Below are 26,353 nucleotides of genomic sequence, written 5' to 3'. Positions count from 1 at the left end.
CTTACAACTATTGCAGCCTCCCCATTGTCATGTGATCAAAATTCAGATGCTTGACAGTTGGTTCCTATTTAAGAAAATTGCAGTGTCTTGGGGTCAACTTTCTGCAACTTTCTGACGAGCAAAGTCAATGGGGAAACCTGATTTACTTAACAACTATGTTACTAACTTGAAGAATTGCAGTCACTCACTTAACAACCGTGGCAAGGGCCATAAAATTGGGCAAACTCTCCTAACAAATGTTTCACTTAGGAAGAGAAATTTTGGACTCTATTGGGGTTGTAAGTTGAGGACTACCTATAATGAAAACCACTGGTAGTTGAATAGGTGTGAAAACAGGGGTGGGTTTCAACCGGTTCGCGGCGGTCCCTGCGAACCGGTTGGTCGGCGAACCCGGAAGTAAGTAACTTCCGGGAATGGCGAAGGGCCCACCCGCCCGCCCGCGCTCCTTACCCGGTTTTGACGAGTTCTGCGCTTCTACGCATGCGCAGGACGCATACAGCACCTGCGTGATCCTCCAGGAGCAGCTGGAGCATCGCACAGACGCTAGTACGCATGCGTGCACCGCGCGCGTGCACGAGGACACCGCCGGCCCCGTTCCAACCGAACCGGTTGGAACGGGGTGAGAAACCCACCCCGGTGTGAAAAGTAACAATTTGTTAGCCACTGGCGGCTAACAAGATGTTACTTTTCACATCTATTCAACTCTCCAATATTTAGAAAAGACAGGGCACTTATCTTGGTTTTCAAGACGTACAAAATAGGTTGCTTTCTGACATAGTATCAGCTACACAATGGCATTATTTGTTGTCCTGTTTCAAGGGAAGAAAAGAAGACATTGTTTTGTTAAATGAACAAATCCATGCATATCTTTCAGAAGATCAGACTAGACTAGAATAGAATTCTTTATTGGCCAAATGTGATTGGACACACAAGGCATTTGTCTTTGGTGCAGATGCTCTCGGTGTACATAAAAAGACAAGATACATTCGTCAAGAATCATAAGGTACAATGATAGTCATAGGGTACAAATAAGCAATCAGGAAACAATCGATATCAATATAAATCGTAAGGATACAAGCAACCAAGTTACAATCCTGCAGTCATAAGAGGGAGGAGATGGGTGATAGGAATGATGAGAAGACTAATAGTAATAATAATGCCTTAGTGAATAGTTTGACAGTGGTGAGGGAATTATTTGTTTAGCAGAGTGATGGTGTTTGGAAAAAAACTGTTCTTGTGTCTAGTTGTGTTGGTGTGCTAGAGTTTATTTTGAAACTTACTGAAGTGGAATAATCACCTTTGTTTTACTTGGAATTATAGATTACTCATGAAGAATTCAACTGCAAACAAGCTCATTCTGTAGGCTCATCACAAGCTGAGGGGATCACCCAGTTTGCAGAATAGTGAACATATAGTTTGTTATAGTTTGTTATTTAATTCACATTGTGAATTAAATGCATGTGGCGTGGCCTGCCCTATTCATATTAGCAAGGGCAGAACAATACACGATTCGTTTCATCCACAAATAGGATATTTTATGAAGTGTACAGATGTTCATCTTTATCTAGGATACATTGTTTTAATAAAACAGGCAAACATGAGAGGAAGATTGTTATACTGTAGAGCACAGGTGTCAAACTCGATCGCGTCACAGACGCATCGTGACTTTTTTGCCTTTGCACAGCCGGTGTGGCCTGTGCATGATGCATCCAGCCCGCGGGCCGCCAGTTTGACAGGCCTGCTATAGAGGATCAGTGGGGGGGCGGGGGGAACCAACCACTGGGAAATATGAGAACAGATGAATACCTGAAGATTGTACCATGAAGCACTAATTTTATTGGTCAGATTATCCACCTATAGGGTGGAGGTGCAAGGCAGCTGAGGACATTTGGACATAAGCCATGGGTGGACAGCGGCCACAGAGATAATTTGAATGATAAGAGAAATTTGAAAAAAAGGCTTGTTTTAATGATCCAGAATTCAACATGAACCTTTTTTCTTGCTATCATAGATTTATTTGTGCTATTTGTCCCTTTAATAATCTTCCTTTTTAAGAAGATATTGGATAACCATTTGTTTGAAATGGTGCAGGGTTTCCTGCCTAAGCAGGGTGTTGGACTAGAAGACCTCCAAGGTCCCTTCCAACTACGTTATTCTATTATCCTATTATTCCAAATATTATAACATCTGGCCTTTAATTTGTAAGATAGTTGACAAGATTCTTCAACACAAGGCAATGCAAGCCATGATATGTGATCTGTTTCTCAATTTCAGCCACTCTTCAATGCAACCCATACAGTAAATCTGGCTGGGGAATTGTGGGAGTTGAAGTCCACCCATCTTAAAGTGACTGAGGTTGAGAAATACTGTATATGTGATTGGATGGGTGGATGGCTGGATGGATGGGGGTCTTTATATCACTGTTCAGCAGAAAAGATGCCAAAGGAATAGTTACTCATAAGGTGCTGATACAGTTGAAAAGAAAAACCTCATCATTGGGAAGACGATATCCTTGCAACTCATAAGAGTCAACAATCAGAGATAGTTGTCAACTATGCAACTGGACAGTGTGTTAAATACCCAAATCTCAAAATGCACAGGTACTCCTCAGTTACTAACCATTTGTTCAGTGACTATTTGAAGTTATGATGGCATTGCAAAAAACAGTCTTGTGATCGGTCCTTAAAGTTGTAGTCATCATGCAGTTGGCTTGGGACATTTCACTTTATAACCACATTGCTTAGCAACAGAGCTGAATGCAGTCATGGGATATTTCACTTTACAACCACAGTGCTTAGTGACAGAGTTGCTGGTCTCCATCGCAGTTGGTGAATGAGGACTAGCTGTATATGTATGGGTCCGTGCATGTCAGTGTGTGTGTGCACACGCACGCACACACACACTGTACGTACAAACTGACACTTGAAATTTGTTTCAGTATCTAGAGGTTACAGGCCTTACCTGAGATTTGTACTTCAATCACATACCATATTTTTCGGAGTATAAGACGCACCTTTTTCCCTCAGAAAAGAGAGTGAAAGTCTGGGTGTGTCTTATACACTGAATACAGCTATTTGCCTCCCGAAACCCTGCCCCCTTTGCAAAAATGGCCATGCATAGCCTTTAGAAGGCTTCCAGGCTGCTCCTGGGGGCTGGGGAGGGCAGAAATGAGTGAAAAACAGGCCATTTTTTGCTTGTTTTTGGTGCACTATATAAGCCTCCTAAAGGCTATGCATGCCCTTTTTTGGGACAAAAACGGGCCTGTTTCTCAAAAAAATGGCCATTTTTGGGAGGTCTACAGAGTGCAAAAACTTTTTTTTTTTAATTTGCCTCTTCAAAATCTTGGTGCGTCTTATACTCCGAAAAATGCGGTAGTTCTAAATCTTAAAACTCCATTCAGTTGCTTGTGCTTCCTCTTCGTACTTACGATGTGCCTTTCTGCTAAGCTGGTGCTTTTGCTGATAGTAAAGCTCATTTATGCAGGACGGACTAATTACCAACTATCTATTTCTTTTTCTTTCTTCTGACCCTTACAGTGAGCATGCCTACCAGTGAGACAGAATCTGTGAACACCGACAATGTGGCTGGAGGCGATATTGAAGGAGAAAACTGCGGCGCACGACTGGCGTGAGTTTGACTCTGTTTATATTATGCTGAGGTCCTCTTCATTCCAAGAGGCAGCCTGGATGATATTAAAGGGGGAAAATATACATCAGAACTATCTTCGTCTGAAAGTGTTTCTCCCCCCCCCCCCCAAAAAAAAAAACCAAGAAGGAAAGTGAATTTGGAGTGATTCACATTTTCTGTCAGACTTTTCCATAGAACATTATAAATGCATCAGAAAATTATTCCTAGAACTCTGTACAAAAGAAATATTCCAGTATCCGCTGTCCAGCATTTCTTAGTTGTTGTTTTTTAAAAAGCTGACATTCATATTCATAGAAAGTGATATTAAGAAGAATTTCTCAAGACAATTTCCTTGGCCAAGCCACACATTTGATCTGGACAAGCTTCTTTCATAAATTTCAGACTGGATAGAGTAAATTAAAGGGACACTAAAAACTAACCCAGGGACGCTCAGTAGCTAAGACGCTGAGCTTGGCGATCAGAAAGGTCGGCAGTTCAGCGGTTTGAATCCCCAGCACCATGTAACGGAGTGAGCTCCCATTACTTGTCCCAGCTTCTGCCAACCTAGCAGTTCAAAAGCATGTAAAAATGCAAGTAGAAAAAATAGGAACCACTTTTGGTGAGAAGGTAACAGTGTTCCGTGCGCCTTTGGCGTTTAGTCATGCCGCCCACATGACCACGGAGACGTCTTCAGACAGCGCTGGCTCTTCGGCTTTGAAATGGAGATGAGTCTAGAGTCGGGAACGACTAGCACTGATGTGCGAGGGGAACCTTTACCTTTAAAAACTAATCCACTTTTCTCCCTTAAGAATAACAACACATCCAGTCCTTGACTTACAATACTTCATTTAGTAACCATTCAAAATTACAACAGCACTGTAAAAAGTGACTTATGATGGTTTTTTACACTTACAACTGTTGCAGCATCCCCATGGTCACGTTACCAAAATTCAGGCGCTTGGCAACGGATTAGTATTTTCGATAGTTGTGGTGTCCTGGGGGTCATGTGATCACTTTTTTTCACACTGATGAGCAAACTCAAGCGGGGGGGGAGTCAGATTCACTTAACAAACCTATTACTGGATTAGCAACTGCAGCAATTCACTTAACAACTGTGGCAAGAAAGTTTAGTTTAGTTTAGTTTAGTTTAGTTTAGTTTAGTTTAGTTTATTTGGTCTTGTATGCCGCCCACTCCCGAAGGACTTACAATAAACAAGGGAAGGGGATAAATAAACAAAACAACACTTTAAAAAAACACAACATTCACAATTTCCGTGGGGCTGGATATTTCACAAGCCCCCCGACCTGCTGGAGCAGCCAGGACTTGGTGGCTTTGCGGAAGGCTTTGCGGTCATAAAATGGGGCAACATTCACTTAACAAACGTCTCACTGAACCACAGAAATATTGGGGTCAATTGTCGTAACTCGAGGACTCCCTGTGTATCTTCTGGAGAATTATTTTTAAAAAGTATGAATGCTAGGAGAAACATAAAAAACATACGGGAGATTCAGACAGCATAAAGTGTATTTGGTGAAGCATACTTTATCCCAGATTAAGATTCCTCAGAAATAAAGTATGTTTCACGTTAAATGTTCACCATCCTAAGCAACTGAAACAAAGAACATGCTTTATCCTTCATTTCATATAAAAACATGAAGGTACATATGGTTTAGACACATACTGTACATCACATTTTCTATTTAATGCTACCATGTTTCCCTGAAAATAAGGCAGGGTCTTATTTTCTTTTGAACCCCGAAATAAGCGCTTGGCCTTATTTTCGGGGAGGTTATGTTTGAGGTGCAGGAGGCGGTGAGTGTGGTCACCTCATGGCTGCTGCTGTGTTGCAATATTTTCAGGGGAGGGCTTATTTTAGCATATGCGCTCAAAAGCCCAATTGGACTTATTATCCAGGGAGGTCTTATTTTCAGGGAAATAGGTTAGTATATACCACAACCTTGAGCATTTCTCAAAGTTAGAAGTGCATAAGTGGCCCTCTCTTTGTTTAGCTCAGAGTTCTGTTTGTACCAAAACAATTGTAATAAAATCACCTCTGTTTAATGCTTATGTTTAGAAAATTTCAGGCACTCACAGCAATCATACCTTGTGGTTGCACTTCTTGTTGTTTACAGTGTTCCTTAATTACTTCATAAGGAGCAGTTTTACACAATCCCTTCAGGTGTTAAAAACCCAGGAAAAGGGAGGCACAGATCCTGTAATCTCATCTCAGTCTCTCTTTCTTGAATATGCACAAAACTGATTCCTGGGTTTCTCACTGTGCACACCCCTTCCTTGGAGTGTGAACCAGGGTTGGCTTGGTTGAATCAGTGGCGAATTGGCTGTGGCAATTTAGCTGTGGCAAGTTATCCCATTCCGCAGCAGGGGAGGGGTGTCCTTGAATGCTAATTGATGTGTATTGATTCCCTTCTGATGGGTAAGAATTGGACAAGGAACTGACAAGGTTGAGTGGGGAAGGATGCCCCTGCCTGCTGGTGGGAGCAGCAGGGGGGGTGGGTATCTTTGCATATTGTGTATGTGAGAGTGTGGTAGTGTAGAGGGGAGATGGTGACTGGGTACCCTGTTGATGCTGAGAGCTAGTAAGCTAAAGTTCCTTGGGGTGTGGATCCGCAAAAATGTGGATTTTTATATATTTTTTTCTAATATCTGTTGTTTTTGTATCTGTTGTTGTCTCTGCCTGTTTTGTGCCACCCAGAGTCATCTTTGGTTAATTAGATAGAGGATAGATAGGTAGGTAGGTAGGTAGGTAGGTAGGTAGGTAGGTAGGTAGGTAGGTAGGTAGATAGATAGATAGATAGATAGATAGATAGATAGATAGATAGATAGATAGATAGATAATAGATAGAAAATAGATAGATAGATAGATAGATAGATAATAGATAATAGATAGATAGATAGATAGATAGATAGATAGATAGATAGATAGATAGATAGATAGATAGATAGATAGATAGATAGATAGATAGGCAGGCAGGCAGGCAGGCAGGCAGGCAGGCAGGCAGGCAGGCAGGCAGGCAGGCAGGCAGGCAGGCAGGCAGGCAGGCAGGCAGACAGACAGACAGACAGACAGACTGACAGACAGACGATATAGATAGATGTTTATATTTGTCAGTTGGACCAGGGACTTCTGATGCTAGTTACTAGAAAGGGGAAAGGCACAAAACAGATTGAATTAACTCCTTGAAACAAACATAGTTGTCATTTTTGTGGTTTTTATTTTGTCCCAAAATTCCATAGATCTTTTATACAGTGTAGTAGGAGAATTATGGTTGTCTATAATAATCAGAAACCAGGAGGAGTCTAAGATATCCTTTTCAGGATGACAAATATCATTAAAAGTCATAACCTTTCATTATTCTGATGAAATGAGCATATTCTCAAAAGCTTACACCTTTTCATGAAATTTGTTACCTTGAAAAGAACCCATCATATTCCCTTGGACACATCTTTTTTAACAGGTTTCAAATAGAAATAATTTTTTACATAGAAATACTCGGAATAACTGCAGAAGGTTGTCTGAAAGAAACAGTAATTGAGAAAGTGACAAAGATCATTTTGTAAAATAACTAGGAAGAAAGTTTATGTGCAAAAATATAAACCATGGGAACAGAATTGTATTTTGAAGCCAAAAGCCTGTAATTTCATCCCAAATGAGATAAAAACTAGCTTACATAAATGCTTTTCATCATGATTCAAAATAGTATTTTTCAGTGACCCAGAGGTCAGTAAGAAAGCAAGATTTTCCCATGCACAAATCTATGCAGTGTCTAAAGAGGCATTTGCCTTATACAATCACTTGATTGTGGTAGTAGTATATATGAACCGGGCCACAATTCTGGAACAGTGCTATGTTAGGGGTTATTTTGAGATCCCTGGAATTAGATTGATACAACATTCGAGTCAACCTGATTAATTCATCTGTTCTACGTAGTTTAAATTACATGCAGTCTACTATCCTATAGAGATGCTCAGCTATGTCCTTTGCTGATATCTTGTTTGAGAAAATATATATATAAATGGCTGTGGGTATATGTTCCAGCATAACTCTGGAACGCCTCAAGCAATTTCAACCACAGATGCCTTACTCTTTGAAAAAAATACTGTGGGGGGTAAGGCACCCCTAACACCCCTCAGGGTGTGTGATCTGTTAAGATACAGCCTGTTGTGCCTTAAAATGACTTCTACTGTACTGCCGTAAAATGACCTACTGTACAGCGCAGTGGAGTTTCCATGGTAAAGGCTTCACAGTACTCCACAAGGGGGCTCCCTCTGGTAAGGGGGAAAACATTGGAAATTACATTTGGTCTGGACATTTTCCCCCTATAAATAAAAAGCCAGGCAATGCCGTGTTATCAGCTAGTACTATATAAATGCAGCATCAGAACTATTTAAAAAATGCTCACTGAGCTCTGCTTGTTTAGTTCTTCTGCAATAGTTTGTCAGGAATTGTAGTTTGCAAAGCTGGCTTTCTATATGAGAAACCTTGGGGGCGGACAGGGGGAATTCATAAATGCTATGTCTTGAAAATCCTATCAATAATGGAACTACTCCATCAGAAGCAATCACCAAGCTTTCAGTATATATTTTTTCTGGACAATTTATTTGGTGCTTTTCTATCCGGTGGAAAAAGTCCTACTGAGATTCCCTTTGAGCACCAAACCTTGAATCTGGCAATAGATAATGTTAAAGGACAGCTTGGATTGTCAAGCTTAACAGCACCTTGATCAAAGAAAGTATTGTGGTTCTTTGGATCCCATTTGATTTTCAAATCAAAGTTTGCTGCTGTCACCCACACCTGATCTGAAAAAGGGTAGCGGTGGATTCTATTTATAAACCATGCTGTTAGAGCATTGTTTGGGGAAATAAAACTCTAAAGCTGCATTTACCACATTTAGATATTAGTAAAACAATGCAATCCTGTGAGTCCCTTGGACTGCAAGGCAATCAAACCGGTCAGCTCTAGACAGTGGTGGGTTTCAAAAAAAATTGGAACTTCTTCTGTGGGTGTGGCCTGCTTTCCGGGTCCACTAGTGGAATCTCTTCTAACCGGTTCGGTAGATTTGATGAACCGGTTCTACCGAATAGGTGTGAACTGGTAGGAACCCACCTCTGGTCCTAGAGGAGATCAACCCTGACTGCTCTTTAGAAGGCCAGAACTCTGAAGATGAAACTCAAATACTTTGGCCATCAAATGAGAAGGAAGGACTCACTGGAGAAGAGCCTAATGCTGGGAACGATTGAGGGCAAGAGAAGAAGGGGACAACAGAGAATGAGGTGGCTGGATGGAGTCACCGAAGCAGTAGGTGTGAGCTTAAATGGACTTCAAAGGATAGTAGAAGACAGGAAGGCCTGGAGGAACATAGTCCAATGGGTTGGACACAACTTCGCAACTAACAGCAACAACCAAAACAAGGCACATTGTACTATGAAAAGGAGATCTCACTAAAAGGATTTAATCCAAAATCTAAAATGATTTAAAAGCACAACTGCTTTTGGAGGAAAGATTGACAACTTGAAGATCATCCTTCTCAGTTTTGTATGCAAAAAAACACAGATAGGTGCAGTTGAAATTGAAGAAAGTTACATCAGTTTATATTATGGGCTAGACTTAATTAACTTTCTTAAATGAATGCTCTTGACATTGGCTGGATTATACCTTTATTTGGGAAATAATCAATGTAAAGTAAATGAGATTATATTCATGGTGAGCAAATCCTGGGCTTCTAAAATAAATGTGTTTTTACTTTTTAGAGTGAAAAGCATTCCAGACTAATTCTGTTTTGTTGTTTAACATGATGAATTGCCTTTAACTTTATGGATCCCAGAATATCACTTGCTGGATTTGGAAGGAAAATTAATGAGAAATTAGTTCTCAGATTTCATCTCCTTACGGGGCAGTGATGGCGAACCTTTTCAGCACCGAGTGCCCAAACCAGAATATGCATGCATGTGCGTGTGCCAGAGCACCAGAAACCCGAAGACCAGCTGCCAGCTGTCTGATCTTCGCAGGCCCTGGAGCACCGGAAAATGCCCCCCAAAACCAGACAGCTTTCTGGGCCTTTTTCAGGCCGTTTTCAGCCTGTTTTTTTCCATTTTTGGGCCGTTTTCAGGCCATTTTATGGCCATTTCCAGGCTGTTTCTTGAGGCCAAAAACACCCCCCAAACACTCTGAAAACATCCCAGAAAACGGCCTGAAAAAGGCCCAGAAAACTGTCTGTTTTTTGGCTGGTTTTTTGAGCCGTTTTACGGTGCTCCAAGGCCTGCGAAGGCCACCTGGCTGGCATACATGTACATGCCAAAACCCAGAAGAGCAGTTGGCGACGATGCACATGCCCACAGAGAGGGTTTTGTGTGCCACCTCTGGCATGCATGCCATAGGTTTGCCATTACAGTTATAGGGTATTAACAACAGCAAAGGCTTTTATGAAGTATTCACTATACCCGTGATGGCAAACCTATGGCATGTATGCTGGAAGTGGCATGCAGAGCAATCTATCCGGGCACGCGAGCCATCACCCGTTCCGGCGTGCCGGTCAGCTGGTTTTCACGTGCGCGGAAGTGCCAGAAACAGAAAGAGCAGTCACCCAGTGTGCATGTGGTGCAGGGAAGATAATCTTCTGGTTTCTGGTGTGTATGCTGGTCTTCGCAGGTAGAAAGCGTGCCAGAAACCAGAAGACCAGGTGCCAGGTGCTAATGAGGGTGCCGGAAACGGGAAGATCATTTTCCCAGCGTGCACATGCGCATCGGGTGGCTGTTCTTCCAGTTTCTGGCACTTGGTGTCGAAAAGGTTCGCCAACACTACTGTGGCTTTGGTTCAGTTATTTTATATTAATATTTTAATTCTGGTATCCAAACGTTCATAGCATGTATTCACAACCCGTCCACTACTTTTTAAGAATTAGGTAAAAGTAGCTAAACTTCCCAACATCTTGCTGCATAATCAAGATTTCTGCAATTTTGTATGAGATTTTACAAAACGTTGACCTTTTTAAAAAGGCATTTATTTTCTTAACTTTTTAAATTAATGAATCAACATGTTAGTGCAGTGATGTCCCCTGCCATAAAATATTGCTAATCCCTGCTATTCAGTATAAAAAATGGTTCCTCAAGGACTTGGAGAGGCCAGAGGTTCTCTGATTACAAATTGACAAGATCCTTTTTAAAGAAACCATGATCTTTGAGATGCGTTGATTCCCCAAGACATCATGTCCTTTCACTCTTCCTCACCCCTTTTGGGCCACTAACCAAACCTAGGGTGGGAAAAATATTATGGATTGTTCTCATAACCATAACATTATTAGCATAACAATACTCTGTGTGTTTGCTTACTTTTTAATCAAACATGAAGACCCTCCAGAGATGACCAGATAAAAAGGACTAGGACTAGGCAAAACTTTGGCTTCAATCTGTAGCCTCCTAGTCCTAGGAAAAGGTGTTTCTGGTATGCCCACTTAATGCCAAAAGCAGTTATTTCTGAAGGGGTGCAGAGACCATTCTGATTGAATTAACAATTGGTTTACTCCAGCACCCCATAATACATAAACATTGTATGACTTCTCATACAATGTTTATGTGTTATGGGAAGTAGAGTGTTGGTCACTGATCCCTGAAGGTGCTTGATAACCCATCAAAAATAAGTTACAGTTTTACCGAACGATCTTAGCTGGACCCAATAATTTTGTGAGAAATTTCACCAGGAGGAGCAGATAAAAAATACCAGTGCTGCATATGTAAAGTTAGGGGTGGGGAGGGGATTATTAAATAACCTGTTGGCATGACAGAGAGTATTAGCTGCAGCTTTTAAAACCCATAATAAAATTACTACATGCATAAAAAGTGAAATAACAGTCATATCTATTAGCTTAATTAGATAAAAAAAAGATTTTCAAAATACTCCTCAGTGGCTTTGATGCAAAAAAAGCTACGTTATATTCACCCAGTGGGGCAGTGCATGATTTGAATTTCATTTTTCTAATGAGGACCAGTTTAAAATTTTAAAGGGTCTCTAGGGCCTGATCATTTTGATGGATCTGCTTAGAGTTCTCTGATCTACCCTCTCCTGCAATGCAACAATACAAAAAGGAATTCTCACTCCAGCTAAGGGGAGACGGCTTCGGAATAGTGAAAACCTTCTTCTACCTCTTCAGTGGTATCATTATATCCATTCAAACGTCTGTTTTTAGCTGGAGTAAAACTGAATAATGAACTACAACATGAAAGAACTCCAAAAATATAATTATTTGTCGAACTAGTAGATAAAGAGATGACAACACAGGTTTAAGGTATTTTTTGGGTTAAAAGAATGCTATTCACAACTATCTAAGAGGCCCTTGAGAACTAATTAAAGAATTAATCTACTTTTGTTTATGCACCCAGAGTTTCCCAGAGTATTTTTTTATGGATGCTTACTCAATTTTCTCCTTCTTTTCTCTTTGAATACTTCTATTTTCATTTATAATATCTAATAATTATCATAGTCCTCAGATCTCTGCTTGCTTCATTTTCTAATTTTGCTGTATGCAGTCATGACTCTTGTTGTCTATTATCTCATACCCCGGAGATAGCACTGTAGGTCCATAACATTCATTTCACACATTGGCAGATCGTGGCGAGATTTATTTAAACTTTAATCCATTTTCTCTTCCTTTGCCCTCTCACTCTATCCCAATGTAGCAATAGAATGGAATTCTTTATTGGCCAAGGAATTTGCGCACACAAAGAATTTGTCTTAAGGCTTATTTTAGAGATTTTTTTCATGAATCTGCATTTTTATATATAAAAGAAATACATTTACATTCCAAAATAGTGTGGTAGAATCTCCAGCTAGAGTGAAGGGAGGAGTCAGTGGTGGGTTGCAGGCGGTACACACCAGTATGGGCGTACTGGCGCCTGCTCGGTGCACCGGGTACCATTCTGGTACGGTGCTCCAGAGGGCCTGCCCGCCCGTGTTCCTTACCTGTCTTTAAACTCTTCAGCCCTTCCTCACACACGCACAGCGCGTACAGCACCTACCCAATGCTCTGCCGATCAGGCGTCGCTAGACGGTAAGATGCATGTGCGCGCTGCGCGCGTTCATGTGGAGGACACCAGGCCCCATTGCAACCATACCAGTTGCAACGGGATCCAGAACCCACCACTGGGCGGAGTGAAAAGAGCAGTGAGCTTGGAGTCTTGGCAGGGAAGGAAGTGACAGAAGCCAGACCTGCCCCCCAAGAATTCTCATAGCCTTTATCTAATCATTCCCAAGGAAATATAGTTAGTCAGGTAAGATTCTTGTAAATAGGTAGGCAACAATGAAGAAGTAACTCTGTTCATCTCACATTGTCTTTCTGGTTCCTTGACCTGCCAATAGGGACTATACTTCTATTCTCCATGCTTTTTCTGAATCCTCCTATCTATATTCTTAAATGTAGTGATCTTAGGTTAATGTTCCAGTTTCTAGAGTATGATCTTAAGCAACCAACAATTTTCAAGGAGAACCTCAGTAATGGGTTTGAAGTTGTGAAGCTCACTGATAAGAAGCCAGAGGAACTATGGAATTAAGTCAAATAAGATGATAAGGATAAATGTAAAAACACACTGCCAAAGATCAAGAAAAAGATGAAAGCAAACCAGGTAGCATAAGCTCTGGTGGAAATTGCCAGAAAGAAAAAGGAAACCAAAGCCAAAGAACACAGAGATTGTAGGAAGAAACATAACAAAGAATTTCACAGAGCTTAAGAGACAAGAAGCAGCATCACAACATCCGTAAAGACATGGAAAAACAAGAAAGGTTTTCCAAAAATTTCCAAACTCAAAAGAAAGTTTCATCTTCCATCATCTTTTGATATGCTAAAGAAGACAAATGAACAAGTAGAAATTGATTCAAAGAACATCAAAGATGGAATGAGCATACTGAAATTCGGCACAAAAGAGGTGTCCACCCCCAAGGTGTCTTTCAAGATATTCCCTATTTAAAACTTATCTAGAACTTAAGGAGAAGATGGAGTTACTCTGGCTTTCTGGTCATTACCAAGTTGGAAGTCTATAGGAATTGATAGAATAGCTACAGAAATATGAAAATAATCTGTAATGATTCCAACCAAATTATGGTTGGGGATAATACAATGGCCAACAGATTGGAAGAATACCAAAGAGAAAGAATTAATAGCAAACAATTGGACACTATCCTTAATTTCCCATGATAGGAAAATAATGCTTAGAATCATCCAACGCAGATTAGAGCTTTACCTGGAAAGGGAGATGCCAGATGTTCAGAAAAGGCAAGATGTTTAATATGGCTTTAGAAAAGGCCAAACAACAAGAAACATTGCAGAGGGACACTGAATAATTGAGAAAGCTAAAAAGAAGTCAATAACAGTGTCATTAATTATAGAAAAACCTTTGATAGTGTTGACCATGTCAAACTGCGGAATGCCCTTAGAAAAATGAGAATTCAAGGACATCTAATTATATGCATGTAAGGAAGCCACACATATGTTGCAGATTAACACTTAGTAGGTAGCAATAAACATCTTAGAAATGATATTCTGATGCCATGATGAATAACTATAGATAAAAATGATGCATGCAATGCAAGTGGAAGATGGACTTTGAAGAAGCAAGATAGAAAGAGTATGGGTGCCTTTGAACTTTGAGGCAGAGGAAGGCGCCTGAGAATGCCATGTATAGCCAATAGCAATAGCAGTTGGACTTATATACCTCTTCATAGCGCTTTCAACCCTCTCTAAGCGGTTTACAGAGTCAGCATATTGCCCCCAACAACAATCCGGGTCCTCATTTTACCCACCTCGGAAGGATGGAAGGCTGAGTCAACCCTGAGCCGGTGAGATTTGAACAGCCGAACTGCAGAACTGCAGTCAGCTGAAGTAGCCTGCAGTGCTGCATTTAACCACTGTGCCACCTCGGCTTAGCCAAGATACAACAAATGGATCAACAAACAAATCAAGAGTTCTCACTCAAGGTACAGGTTCAAATTAGTATATTTTGGAGACATTATGAAAAGTCCTAGTTCTCTAGACATCTATAGAATTTGAAAGATGAAAAGAAATGGAAGAGGACAACTAGCAATAAGGTACCATAGATAGACTCAATTATATGGATGGATGCAATGGATGTACTAGTGGAAGGATCAGATTGGGGACATATCTAGACAAAAACTATGTAATCGCTGAAAATTGACACCGACTTGATGACATGTAATCAATCCGTAAATGGTATATAAAACCACACTAATGAATCTTGAATGTTTCACATTGAAAGACAGTAAGCAATAATGGGAAATTCAATGTCTATAAATACCTGGGCAATGCCCGGTTATCAGCTAGTAAAACTATAAACAATTTGTTCTTCCTGATATCGGCCATTTTTAAAAAAATTGTGATTATTAAAGACCTATTACTTCATCACATTTATGACGTCTACTTTTCCTCATGCGAATGTTCCTTGATCAAATAGCATGTCAACATTACTCTCCCAGTTTCCAAATTATCACATTCCGTTCTCCAGAATGTTAGGTTAAATCATGTTCAACATCTAGCAACATGGATATTTTTCTTCAGAGAGTTTATCTCTTTACTACTCTCATTGGCCCCTTTATTGAAATCATTTGTTACAGTTATTTCTGTTTTCTCCAGAGCTGATGAATTCCTTCTATTCTACACAATAAGTAGATGTAAAATTGCTAGCCCTTGTAGGATCAGGTGTGTATAAGACCACATGAAAGATGCACTCATTTTTAAAAGTTTAACCATTAGGTGATATGTTCTTTTTTTGTTTTAGGATCCATTTGCTATGAAATAACTACCGTGTTTCCCTGAAAATTAGACCTCCCCGGATAATAAGCTCAATCGGGCTTTTGAGCACATGTGCTAAAATAAGCCCTCCCCTGAAAATAAGCCCTCCTCAAAAATATTGCAACACAGCAGCAGCCATGAGGTGACCATGCTTGCCACCTTCTGCACCTCAAAACAATAAGACCTCTCTGAAAATAAGCCCAAACGCTTATTTCGGGGATCAAAAGAAAATAAAACCCTGTCTTATTTTCAGGGAAACATGGTAGCACATTTTCTAATCCATAGAGGGACAATAAGCTTGGAATTCAGTTAATTAGTTTCTGGAGCTTGTCAGATTTACATGAGTGCTTATGGTATTTTTAAAGAAAGTGCAAACACATTTAGCTTGATTGCTCATCATATTTGTTCCATAGCTGTGGCTCACATTGTTGCCCATTCTGCCTCTTTCTTTGCTACCAGCTGGTTTACTAAACCTGGATGTAAGGAAAGAGCCTCATACTATCTATATACTACTAAAAAATGTCTCCTGTATGTTTATTTGTAATCTTCAGTTCATCCAAATGGTGCATCGGAGGGGAACTTTAAGGCACCACAAATGGGCAAACTTCAAGAATGGATCCAAAACCAGGACCTATTACTCCTTGAAATCGGAATTCAAGTATTGGCATTTCAAGGATCTTCAAAATAGTTCTCATCAAAAACTTGTGGCCAGTGCAGTCAGGGGTGGGCTTCAAAAATTGCAGCAAAAGATTCGCTGCCCCATTGCTGGGGGGGCATGGCCTAATCGGCACTCCTGCGCCACAGTGGGGGAGGACGTTTCTTGCTACCCTCTCCAAGCTCTGGAGGCTTTCCTCAAGCCTCCAAGAGGGCAAAAACCGGTTCCCTTGGGCTCCAGAGGCCCTCCGGGGGCTAGAAACAGGACCGTTTCTGGATTTCTGGAATCTCTAGTAGGCCCATTTCCTCCCCCCTCCCCAGCCTCCATGCGGGCCCTGCACCTATCTGGCATGATGAATGTGCCGTGTGGAGACTCCTGGGAGGGATGGGGCAGAGCGGGTGGGCTGGGCGTGGCCAGCCAGGAGTGGCATTTGGGGGTTCGCTGAACTGGCCAGAATCCTAGCTAGAGGATTGCCAGAACCCTTGTGAACTCTCAGCAGCCCACCCCTGAGCGCTGTGCCACCACACCACCATGGTCAAGTGATTATGATTTCCAATGTTCCCTGCCAGTTCCCCACAAGCAAAGTTAATGGGATATCAGCAGGAAATCAGAAATCACTCTGATTCCCATTGCTTATTTGCTGAAATGGTGACCCAATGTCACAGGGGCCTTATAGTGCATACCAATAACATGGCTGAATGTAGTTAATATACAGTAAATAGTGATGAAGAGAAAGCATGATGGGGTCACATGTCTAATGATGTGAATGAATATAATTTATGCGATGATGCCATAGCACATGTAATATCACTCTTCCTTCCACAGCAGACAACCTCTCAAACGTGATGTATAAGCAGAAACTAGTGATGGTAAAGTATTTAGGTGTTAGGACAAATAGTAGCAATGCTAGTTTTTAATAGTTTTGCTAGTTTTTAAGAATGTAGATCATTCTTTTTTTTAATTACGTTGAAGTTAAGAAATTCTAGCATGTATTTATGATAATGATTTGTTTTCCTTTCAGGCACCGGATTTCTAAATCTAAGTTTAGGTAAGCATTTCACTTTTTTCAAAAAATGTTCTCTCCACTTCTACTGATGCTTATTAATAGGAAATTCTCATAGATCTTGTCGTTGTGAATAGTAATTGCTTATCATAAATATTCTGCTGACTAACATTTGTGATCAGCAAGGTTATTCAATCTCCCCATTTAATCAGCAATTAATTATTCTTTATCTTAATCTAATGAAGACAAAATCTAATAAAGTATTACATTGTTGATTACCAGATCCTATATGATCTTGTTAACAGTAATGTAATTTAAATATCATGTAAATGTGAGAAGGAAAATGGCTATTGGAATACATGAAGAGGAGAAAGGTATACACAGCAATGACAGAGCTGTCAGTAACTGGGATCAGAGTTACTCCAATTTTCTTCTTGAATAGTCAAGTTAAAATGTTATTTTTTTAAAAAACTAATCCTCTGCATAGTCATAAAGAAAAGCTGTACAGGTTTTATATAAGTTAAAAAACATGTTCTTTTGAAAAACCTGTCTTAGCAGTAGGAACTTCTTCATTCACACACAAAAATAAATAATTTCCTAGAACCTTAAAAAAAGTCATAGACCAAGAATCTTAAGTACAAAAGATGGGAAGCCCACATTTTTTCCTTTGAAACCCATATTTTTGTTTAACTTAATCTGTTTTTAATGGGGAACAAAAATGAGGTTTTTGAAGAATATTGTTATATTTGCTTTAGTTGTCTATGTAATAATTACTCAACATTTTAAAAGCACTTGGATTTGTAGCATTTTGATACGTTTGAACCAGGGGTGGGTTCTGACAGTCGCTACTGCCGGTTCGTTCATGGCTTTGCTGCGCGTGCATGCGCAGTACAATAAAAATTGTTCTTCGCAAAGCAAAAAACAAGATGGAGGCACCTATGGCGCCGCCAGGAGAACCTGTTCAGGGGTGTGGTAGGCCTGGGTCGCTGCCAGTTCCAGCGACTCAGGCTGCCAAACCACTACCAGTTCGGCTGAATCCATCTGAACCAGTAGTAACCCACCCCTGGTTTGAACATGACAAATGATTATTTGTTCTTATAACTATTATTATTGCCCAGCGAGGGGCAGTACCAGTCAACTTTGGCTGATCTCAAAAAGCTAAGCCAGTAACAACCTTTACGATTTGTGAATTTCAAGTCCCGGAGTTCTCCAGCCAACGTGTCTGGTGTTCTGACCCAGCTCCCCAAACACAACACTCTGTAGTTAAATTAATGATTCCTTTATTAGGAGCACCAGCAGCCCTGGCAAAAAGTTTCTGTCTCAACGCAGGCTAACAAGCCCGTCTGTCTGGAAGATGTATAGTTGTCTGCCACATCTATTCATCTCCACCCCCATCCCCCTGCCTTTTATCCCCAGAGCTAGGGTGGGGCTTCACTAGCAGCAGTGACTCTTCCTTCCCAAGGATCGGCCCATGGATTTCCACTGCTCTCCGCTCCTCTGCCTTCTGCGCATCCGCGCATCAGGCACTGGACCCAACTCTATTTCCTCTTCCTAATCAGCCACCTCCAGACCTGGGGCTGTTGATTCTCCATCTGAGGGCTGACGGACAGTCCAGCCTCTGCCTCTCTCCCTCTCTCTCTCTCCCTCCCTCCCTCTCTCTCCCTCCCCCCCTCTCTCTGCCAGTTCCATGCCCTCTTCCCCCTCAGAGCTCTGACTCCCATGCCTCTTCCTCCGCTGATTCAGCTGCTGGAGGGGCTGGCAGCCAACAGGCCATACCAGCTGGTTGAAAAATTCTAGGAGTTGGATGAAGCACATATAACTTTAAATTGCCAAGACTGAGTAAAACTGAGCTAATAATATCAGATCTGAGAAATATTTTGATAAGAAAACACCAGAATTTCCAGAGCTTTGGCCAGGAAAGTTGAAATTTGGGGGGAGCGGGGAGTTAAAAATGGACATGGAAGAAATGTACCTTTAGCAGCCAACCACAACCCCTGGATTACTTTTCTTACAGAGAGCACAGCTGCTGGATGTGTTTCAACACAAAACACTAAAGCTGCTGCCATCTGTGATCTTTTAAGAATGCCTTCGAGAACAAAAGCATCCATATAAATAAAGACAATAGCTACAAGCTAGCATTTTAAGAGAGAAACATCCATAAATAAACAAACTTTTAAAAAAATATAAAGGCAGGTGAGAAACCTGGCAGACGGCATTTAGGAAGCATATGCTCTTGCAAGGTATTATCTTAGAAATACAGAAGGCTGTCTGATCAGCTATGGCTGGAAAATGCACCTACTGTATTATTTTACCGACAGTTCAGCTAGAATGTTTTCATTGGGAGCAACCCACGGTTGTTTAAAAGATGGGCGACTACATAACTGTTTTAAATAAATAAATAAATTGCTGCTTATTCTTATCCCTGGGCAGAGGCAGAGATGAGCTGCATCCTTTAAATATGCATCATACAACAAGACTAGACTAGGCACCAGTTGCTTGGAAACTGGTTGCTAAGCAAGCTACATTTTGAAGAATAGGAAATGTATAATTAGCTCTCCCTTTTTTTGGGGGGGGGAATGTTAGTAATTACTGTCTGAAGTCACTCTGACTCTTATGTGGGGCACATGTGTTCCAGAAAAGCAAACTGTAACATCACATTGTGTTCGTAGACTCATCTCAGCAATGAGTATGATTACTCTGGCTACAAAAGAGAAGATACGTGTAACCTTGCTATGCAATTCTTTAAAACAATTTTGATCCAGAGAATTCTTTGCTTATTATTGTTGAGATATGAGCTACTGTAGACCTTGGTCATGAAAGCCAATATGGCTATAATTATATTCAGCAGGAACAGGAGAGGGTTAACTCCTGTAATCAAAGATAAAGCCTGTGGTTATTAGATAATTGGGATTTCATGGTGAGAAAGCCTAAGGAGACTTCAACAACTGGAATGTTACCTAACAATCATTATGCTCATTTTAAGCATAAGAACTCATATTTACACAGACTGAACTACTGAATTTTAACTACCGTATTTTTCGGAGTATAAGACGCACCAAGATTTTGAAGAGGCAAATTAAAAAAAAATGTTTTGCACTCTGCAGACCTCCCCAAATGGCCTATTTTTCATGAAAACGGGCCCATTTTTTGCCAAAAAAAAAGGGCATGCATAGCCTTTAGGAGGCTTATAGAATGCTCCTGGTAGCTGGGGGGGGGGCAAAAATGAGCGAAAAATGGACCATTTTTGCTTGTTCCAAAATGAGCGAAAAATGGACCATTTTTGCTTGTTTTTGCCCTCCCCCAGCCCCCAGGAGCACTCTGGAAGCTTCCTAAAGGCTATGCACAGCCATTTTTGCAAAGGGGACAGGGTTTTGGGAGCCCAAAAAGCTGTATTCAGTATATGACGGATGCAGATTTTGACCCTCTTTTTTGAGGGAAAAGGGCGCGTCTTATACTCTGAAAAATACGGTAACCACAGAGGTAGAAACTGTATTTTTGAGTCAGTTGCCTTGTAATCTTTTGAGGTGTGTGAGAAGAAATGAAAACCAGGAATCAGTTTCTTCTTCCCACTTCTAACAGCAGCTTTTGTTGGAGCTCCTCTTTAGAAATCTCAGCAACAAAGTGATACAAAATAGAACATAGGCATCTTGTAGGACATTTTCATGCATGTTTCCCACTAGCTGCTCCCAAGTGAATCCAGGCTCTCTTATTTCATGAGGCAAATACACAAGAATGAAAGTTCTGAAAGCTTTATTTAAACATTAAACTTATGGTCCTTCATTGAAAGCCATTGAAAGAGAAAAGTGCTATGCAATAAAGCAAAAGAAAGGGATTTAATGGTAGGAAAAAAATAATCTTCACCACAATTTCTCAAACAGTATTTTATATATCCAAACTGTCCAGTCATCACCTACGGAAATGATCAACTTGAATCTTATTTATTTATTTATGCTAATTTATGCTTATTTATGCTAAGATGCCAACGCCTCTGGTTAAGAACAGTAAACTTATGCTTAGTAATCTTTATTAAAGAAAGCCACTTTCTACAAAACTCTTATTCAGTAAGTTAGTAAGTTCCCACTTAGTATGAATATATTAATTAGGGAGAGTATATAAATTTAATAAATAAGACATATATATTGGTATAAAATATATAAATATACATTCCAATGAATGATAATATTGTGTAGGACAATTTGAACATATTTTGCAGTAGTCTTGCTCAACCATTTTACTCTTTGGGAATACTGAAGTTAAAATAAAAGAAAGAAAAAGGGTGAGGATTGTTTGGAGATAATGTTATAAATGTGACTTGAATTGCCTCTTCTTATAAACTCATTTATCACAGACATTCTTGAGAAAAAATAGTCCTTGGGGTCATGGAACAGATCAGAATGTCCTGCAATCATGGTCAGTTTTTCTCTTTTGTCTCCTTTTTTCCAAGCCGCTACTGGCGCAGATGGAATCGATTCTGTAGACGGAAATGTCGAGCTGCTGTCAAATCCAATGTGTTCTATTGGCTTGTGATCTTCCTGGTGTTTCTCAACACACTTGCCATTGCCTCTGAGCATTACAACCAACCAGATTGGCTCACTGAAGTCCAAGGTAAGAAGAGGCAGAGAGTTAGCGCTGTGCGAACATAAGCTGAATGCAATAAGTCTACATGATGTAAACCCATTTGATTGCTTAAGCCCCAGAAAGAATTAATTACAAAATGTCAAAACTATTATCAGTGCATAAAATATATGTCTGCATTTTGTACCATTCCAATCTTCAATTAAATGAACTTATTTATATACTCTCAAAACATTTGGTATGCTATTGTGTCTGGTTTTTTCCCCAGTTATTTACTAGGCATCAAGAAGAAAATAAGATAATAAAAAAGCAAGATTTTCAATCCCATATTCTACGTTCTGTGTGCACTTTATACATTTATTTGTATGAGAATATAGAATTATGTATAAGTCTAAGATACCATAATAATGAAACGTCTTCTGGCAATTAAATGCAATAAGATCAGCTGATTAATATTGGAGAATGAAGAAAACTTGTGGAACTTTCAAAACTTAACATGCTTGTTGGGACCCCCAAATTCCAGAACAGAAATGGCCAAATATTTAAACCCAGAAAATTATCTTCCATGCCATCATCATGATTTCTCTTCTCAGCAGCTAAACTAGGAAGAACATGTTCTGTCTTCTAGCTCAAGATATGAACAGAGATGTTTGAAATATAAGAAATTTATTTTTGAAAGATGTTTGCAATCAAATTGATATAATTTGGCATAGCATGGTATGGCACTGGGATATTTAAGGTACTGGCATACCAAATAAGTATAATATATCTGCCCCTGTGTGAAAAAGCAGACTAGGAGGGTATGTAGAACATAAAGGCTATTCACATGTAGCTTAGACAGACGTCTTGGTTCTCCTTGCCTTGTTTATGTGGTATATAAATCCATGTACAGATAGTCCTTGATTTACAACCACAGTTGGGACCAGAACTTCTATCACAGTCATTATGGGAGTCACATCTTATTTTACAATCTTTTTGACACAGTCATTAAGAGAATCAACACAGTTGTTAGGCAAATCACCCATTTGATAATGTAGGATAAGCATATCTTGCTTTTCTGTTGACTTTGCTTGTTGGAAACCTCTGGGAAGATTACAAGTAGTGATCACATGATTCCGAGATGCTGCAACCCTCATAAATACATGCCAGTTGCCATGTGCCCAAATTTTAACCTGGGATCCTTCAATGGCTGTAAGTGCAAGGACCAATTGTAAATCACCTTTTTCAATGAAGTTATAAAACGATCATTAAATGAATGGTTGAAAGTCGGGGAGTACTGTATATGCAGACAATCCAAATTCAGATGTGACTGTTCCTTACAGGGAAATGCAGCCATGATTATTGAACCCAGCAAAATGTGTAATGATGTTGATTTAAAGTGTATTTACAGTTTATTTGGGGGGGAGAGAACATTGTAGTTTTGAAATAACCGTTTTTAATGAATCTAGATTAAGATGGAATTTAGTTACTTCTGTGTTGTAGAAAAGAGATAAATGAAGAGAACGTATGCCAAGTTGAGCATTTAGTGTTGATACTAGATTTGCCTTCATGCCCTAAGAGCTGAAGTGGTGCAGTGGTTAGAGTGCAGTACTGCAGGCTACTTCTGCTGATCACCGGCTGCCAGCAGTTTGGCAGATCGAGTCTCACCAGGCTCAAGGTTGACTCAGCCTTCCATCCTTCTGAGGTGGGTAAAATGAGGACCCAGATTGTTGGGGGCAATAGGCTGACTCTGTAGACTGCTTAGAGAGGGTGTAGAAGCACTGTGAAGCAGTATATAAGTCTAAATGCTGTTGCTATTTGAAATTTCTCCTTCACTAAAGAATTGCAAAAATGCAAAATCATAAAATAAAGCTTCCTCTAGATTGCTGAAGAAGCCATTTCAAAACAGAAAACCTAATCCTGCATTCAACATTTAAAGTAACGTTTCCTATGTTGGTTCTGAGCATCTTTTGGTTGAGCGAGTCTTTCAGTGCCATTATAATGATCATTATTTGTTTGTCTATTTTTTATGAGACACTGCGAATAAGGTATTGCTGGCTCTGTTCACGGCTGAGATGCTGCTGAAGATGTACAGCTTGGGTCTTCAGGCTTATTTTGTGTCCCTCTTCAACCGCTTTGATTGTTTCATCGTGTGTGGTGGAATCCTGGAAACCATTTTAGTGGAAACAAAAATCATGTCCCCACTTGGCATCTCCGTGCTGAGATGTGTACGACTTCTGAGAATCTTTAAAATCACAAGGTATATGGTTTTTTTTTAAATATCATGTGGGATTGACAGGGGAGAAATAAAGTTTGCCATTTTCTACTTGGAAATGATATTCAAAACAAATAAGGCAAATTACAAATCCTTTGCATAAATCATTCTTTGCTAGAAAGTCATTTCTTGCTTTAAGACCGGTGATGTGGAAAGCAACAATTTTTTAATTATTTATGTCCTTTTGTTACTTATATTTTTCACTGTGTTGTAAGGTGCTGTGCAAATAAGATGAGATGGGGAAATGGGCAAGAAATACATGGATTTAAAATTAAATAAAATCACAATCAAGTATAAATGTGGCATAAAACCCATAAAATAAAGACGGTTTGAAAGGTAAAATAAATAGACATGGCAAATCAAGAATAAATTTGACAATCAGATGGGTAGCATATATGTTTAATAAATAAAAATAATCATTCTGTGAGGTAAAGTTTAACCCCAATCCGATCAACCTTTCAAAAATCCTTTAAAACGATGATTTTTCCAGCAGCTTTGGGGATCCTCTAGAAACAGGGAACTTGTGAGTTGATTATATTGTATACAGGATGTTAATCCATTCTTCCATGACCTTATTTGTATTTATTGGTAATAGTTCTATGATTATTTAGAATTGGTTTTAGTTGTTCAGTTATTATTGTTACTTAGTTATTTTAGTTATTGTATACCGCTCAGAATCATGTTTGTGAGATGGGTTGCTATATAATTTTTGATGATGATGATGATGATGATGATGATGATGATGATGATGTCAAGGAATCAACTTCAGCCAAGTACATTCAACAAATTCACAAAATATTAAAGTCCAAATTGAGTGGAGAAAACATCATAAAAGCAATAAATACCTGGGCTATATCTGTGATCCGATACTCTGCAGGAATAATTGACTGAACCCAGATGGAGTTGGACAATTTGGACAGAAAAACAAGGAAGCTTATGACAATGAATCATGCCCTGCATCCTAAAAGTGATGTTGACCGATTATATCTACCAAGAGCAGAAGGTGGTCGAGGATTCCTACAAGTAAAACAGACTGTGGAAGAAGAAAGACACAGCTTGAATGACTGCATCCAGAAAAGTGAAGAACCAATGATTAAGGAAGTAAATAAAAGAGACCTTCTGAAGACAACTAAGTCGAAAGCTGAATATAAGAAAGAAGTAATTGAGAAGCTAGCTGAAAATTGGAAAAGCAAAGCTATGCATGGCCAATACTTGAAAAGTATTGAAGGCAAAGCTGACCAAAAGCTAACTTGGAACTGGTTAAGATCAGGAGTACTGACAAAAGAAACAGAAGGCTTTATTTTGGCAGCTCAGGAACAAGCCTTAGCCACAAATTACATGAAAGCAAAAATTCAGCATGTTACCACCAATAGCAAATGTCGCCTCTGTAATGAGAAAGACGAGACAGTCGGCCATTTGATCAGTGGGTACAGCAAAATTTCACAAACTGACTACCTACAACACCATGACTGAGTTGCTAAGATCATTCACTGGAAATTGTGCCAGAAGTTGGGATTTGACTACAGCAAAAACCACTGGGAACATCAGGTTGAGAAGGTTCTAGAGAATGAGAAAGTCAAGATCTTTTGGGACTTCAGAATTCAGACTGACAGGCACTTGGCCCAGAACACACCTGACATAACAATAGTTGAAAAGAAAAAAAGTATGGTTAATTGACATTGCAATACCTGGAGATGCACGAATTGAAGATAAACAGCAAGAAAAAAATCACAAAGTACCGGGACTTGCAAATTGAAGATAAGCGACTGTGGAAAAAGAAATCGTGTGTTGTCCCGATTGTAATTGGAGCCCTTGGAGCAATACCTAAAAGGTTACCTCGCTATTTGGAAATTTTAAATTTATCAGACTTGAACATTCTGATTCTACAAAAAACCACCCTACTTGGAACAGCTTATATCCTCTGATGTTACCTTAACAGTTTCTAGGACCTTGGTTAGGACTCGAGCTGTTGAGCTACCAACCAGCCCCAAAGGCTGTGAATTTCACCAAAGATTAATAATAATAGAGTCCTGTTTGAGAGGTGGAGCAGCAAGAGTTGAAAGGCCTCAGTTGATCAGGGCCCATGCACAAGCACTTCTGAAGTGTACAGGTAGTCCTTGTTTAACAACTGCTGTGCTTAGTTCCCGTTTGAAGTTACCGTGACATAGAAAAGGTACTTGGCAACTTTAAGACATGTGGACTTCAACTCCCAGAATTCTATGCTGGCTGGAGAATTCTGGGAGTTGAAGTCCACATGTCTTAAAGTTGCCAAGTTTGAAGACCTCTGCTAGAGATGGTCTCAATTGCCCCATAGAATTCCTGAATTCAGATCATACATCTAAAACAAACAAAAAAAAAACACAAGAACTTGTCCTCTAACTCCTCTTTTTCCTTCTTTGCAAATGCGTATTCTCTCTCCTCCATA

General features: G+C 39.9%; 1 protein-coding gene across 4 annotated transcripts in view; it reads left to right on the top strand.

Annotated features, from left to right (window-relative positions):
- The window catches only part of CACNA1C (calcium voltage-gated channel subunit alpha1 C), a 610,648-nt gene that overhangs the window by 464,728 nt on the left and 119,567 nt on the right, over positions 1–26,353 (top strand). For all 4 annotated transcript variants that reach the window (XM_087722897.1, XM_087722893.1, XM_087722896.1 and 1 more), the window contains 4 exons: positions 3,537–3,627; positions 17,118–17,144; positions 21,544–21,704; positions 23,688–23,913. In XM_087722897.1, the coding sequence (XP_087579023.1) occupies positions 3,537–3,627; positions 17,118–17,144; positions 21,544–21,704; positions 23,688–23,913 (505 nt within the window). The remainder of the gene's footprint in view (positions 1–3,536; positions 3,628–17,117; positions 17,145–21,543; positions 21,705–23,687; positions 23,914–26,353) is intronic.

The sequence above is a fragment of the Thamnophis sirtalis genome, unplaced genomic scaffold (genome assembly GCF_051295495.1).
Source record: "Thamnophis sirtalis isolate CommonGarterSnake01/CBP01778 unplaced genomic scaffold, rThaSir2_p1.2 scaffold_9, whole genome shotgun sequence".
Classification (NCBI taxonomy): Eukaryota; Metazoa; Chordata; class Lepidosauria; order Squamata; family Natricidae; genus Thamnophis; species Thamnophis sirtalis.
This window is presented reverse-complemented; position numbering and strand designations above follow the sequence as displayed.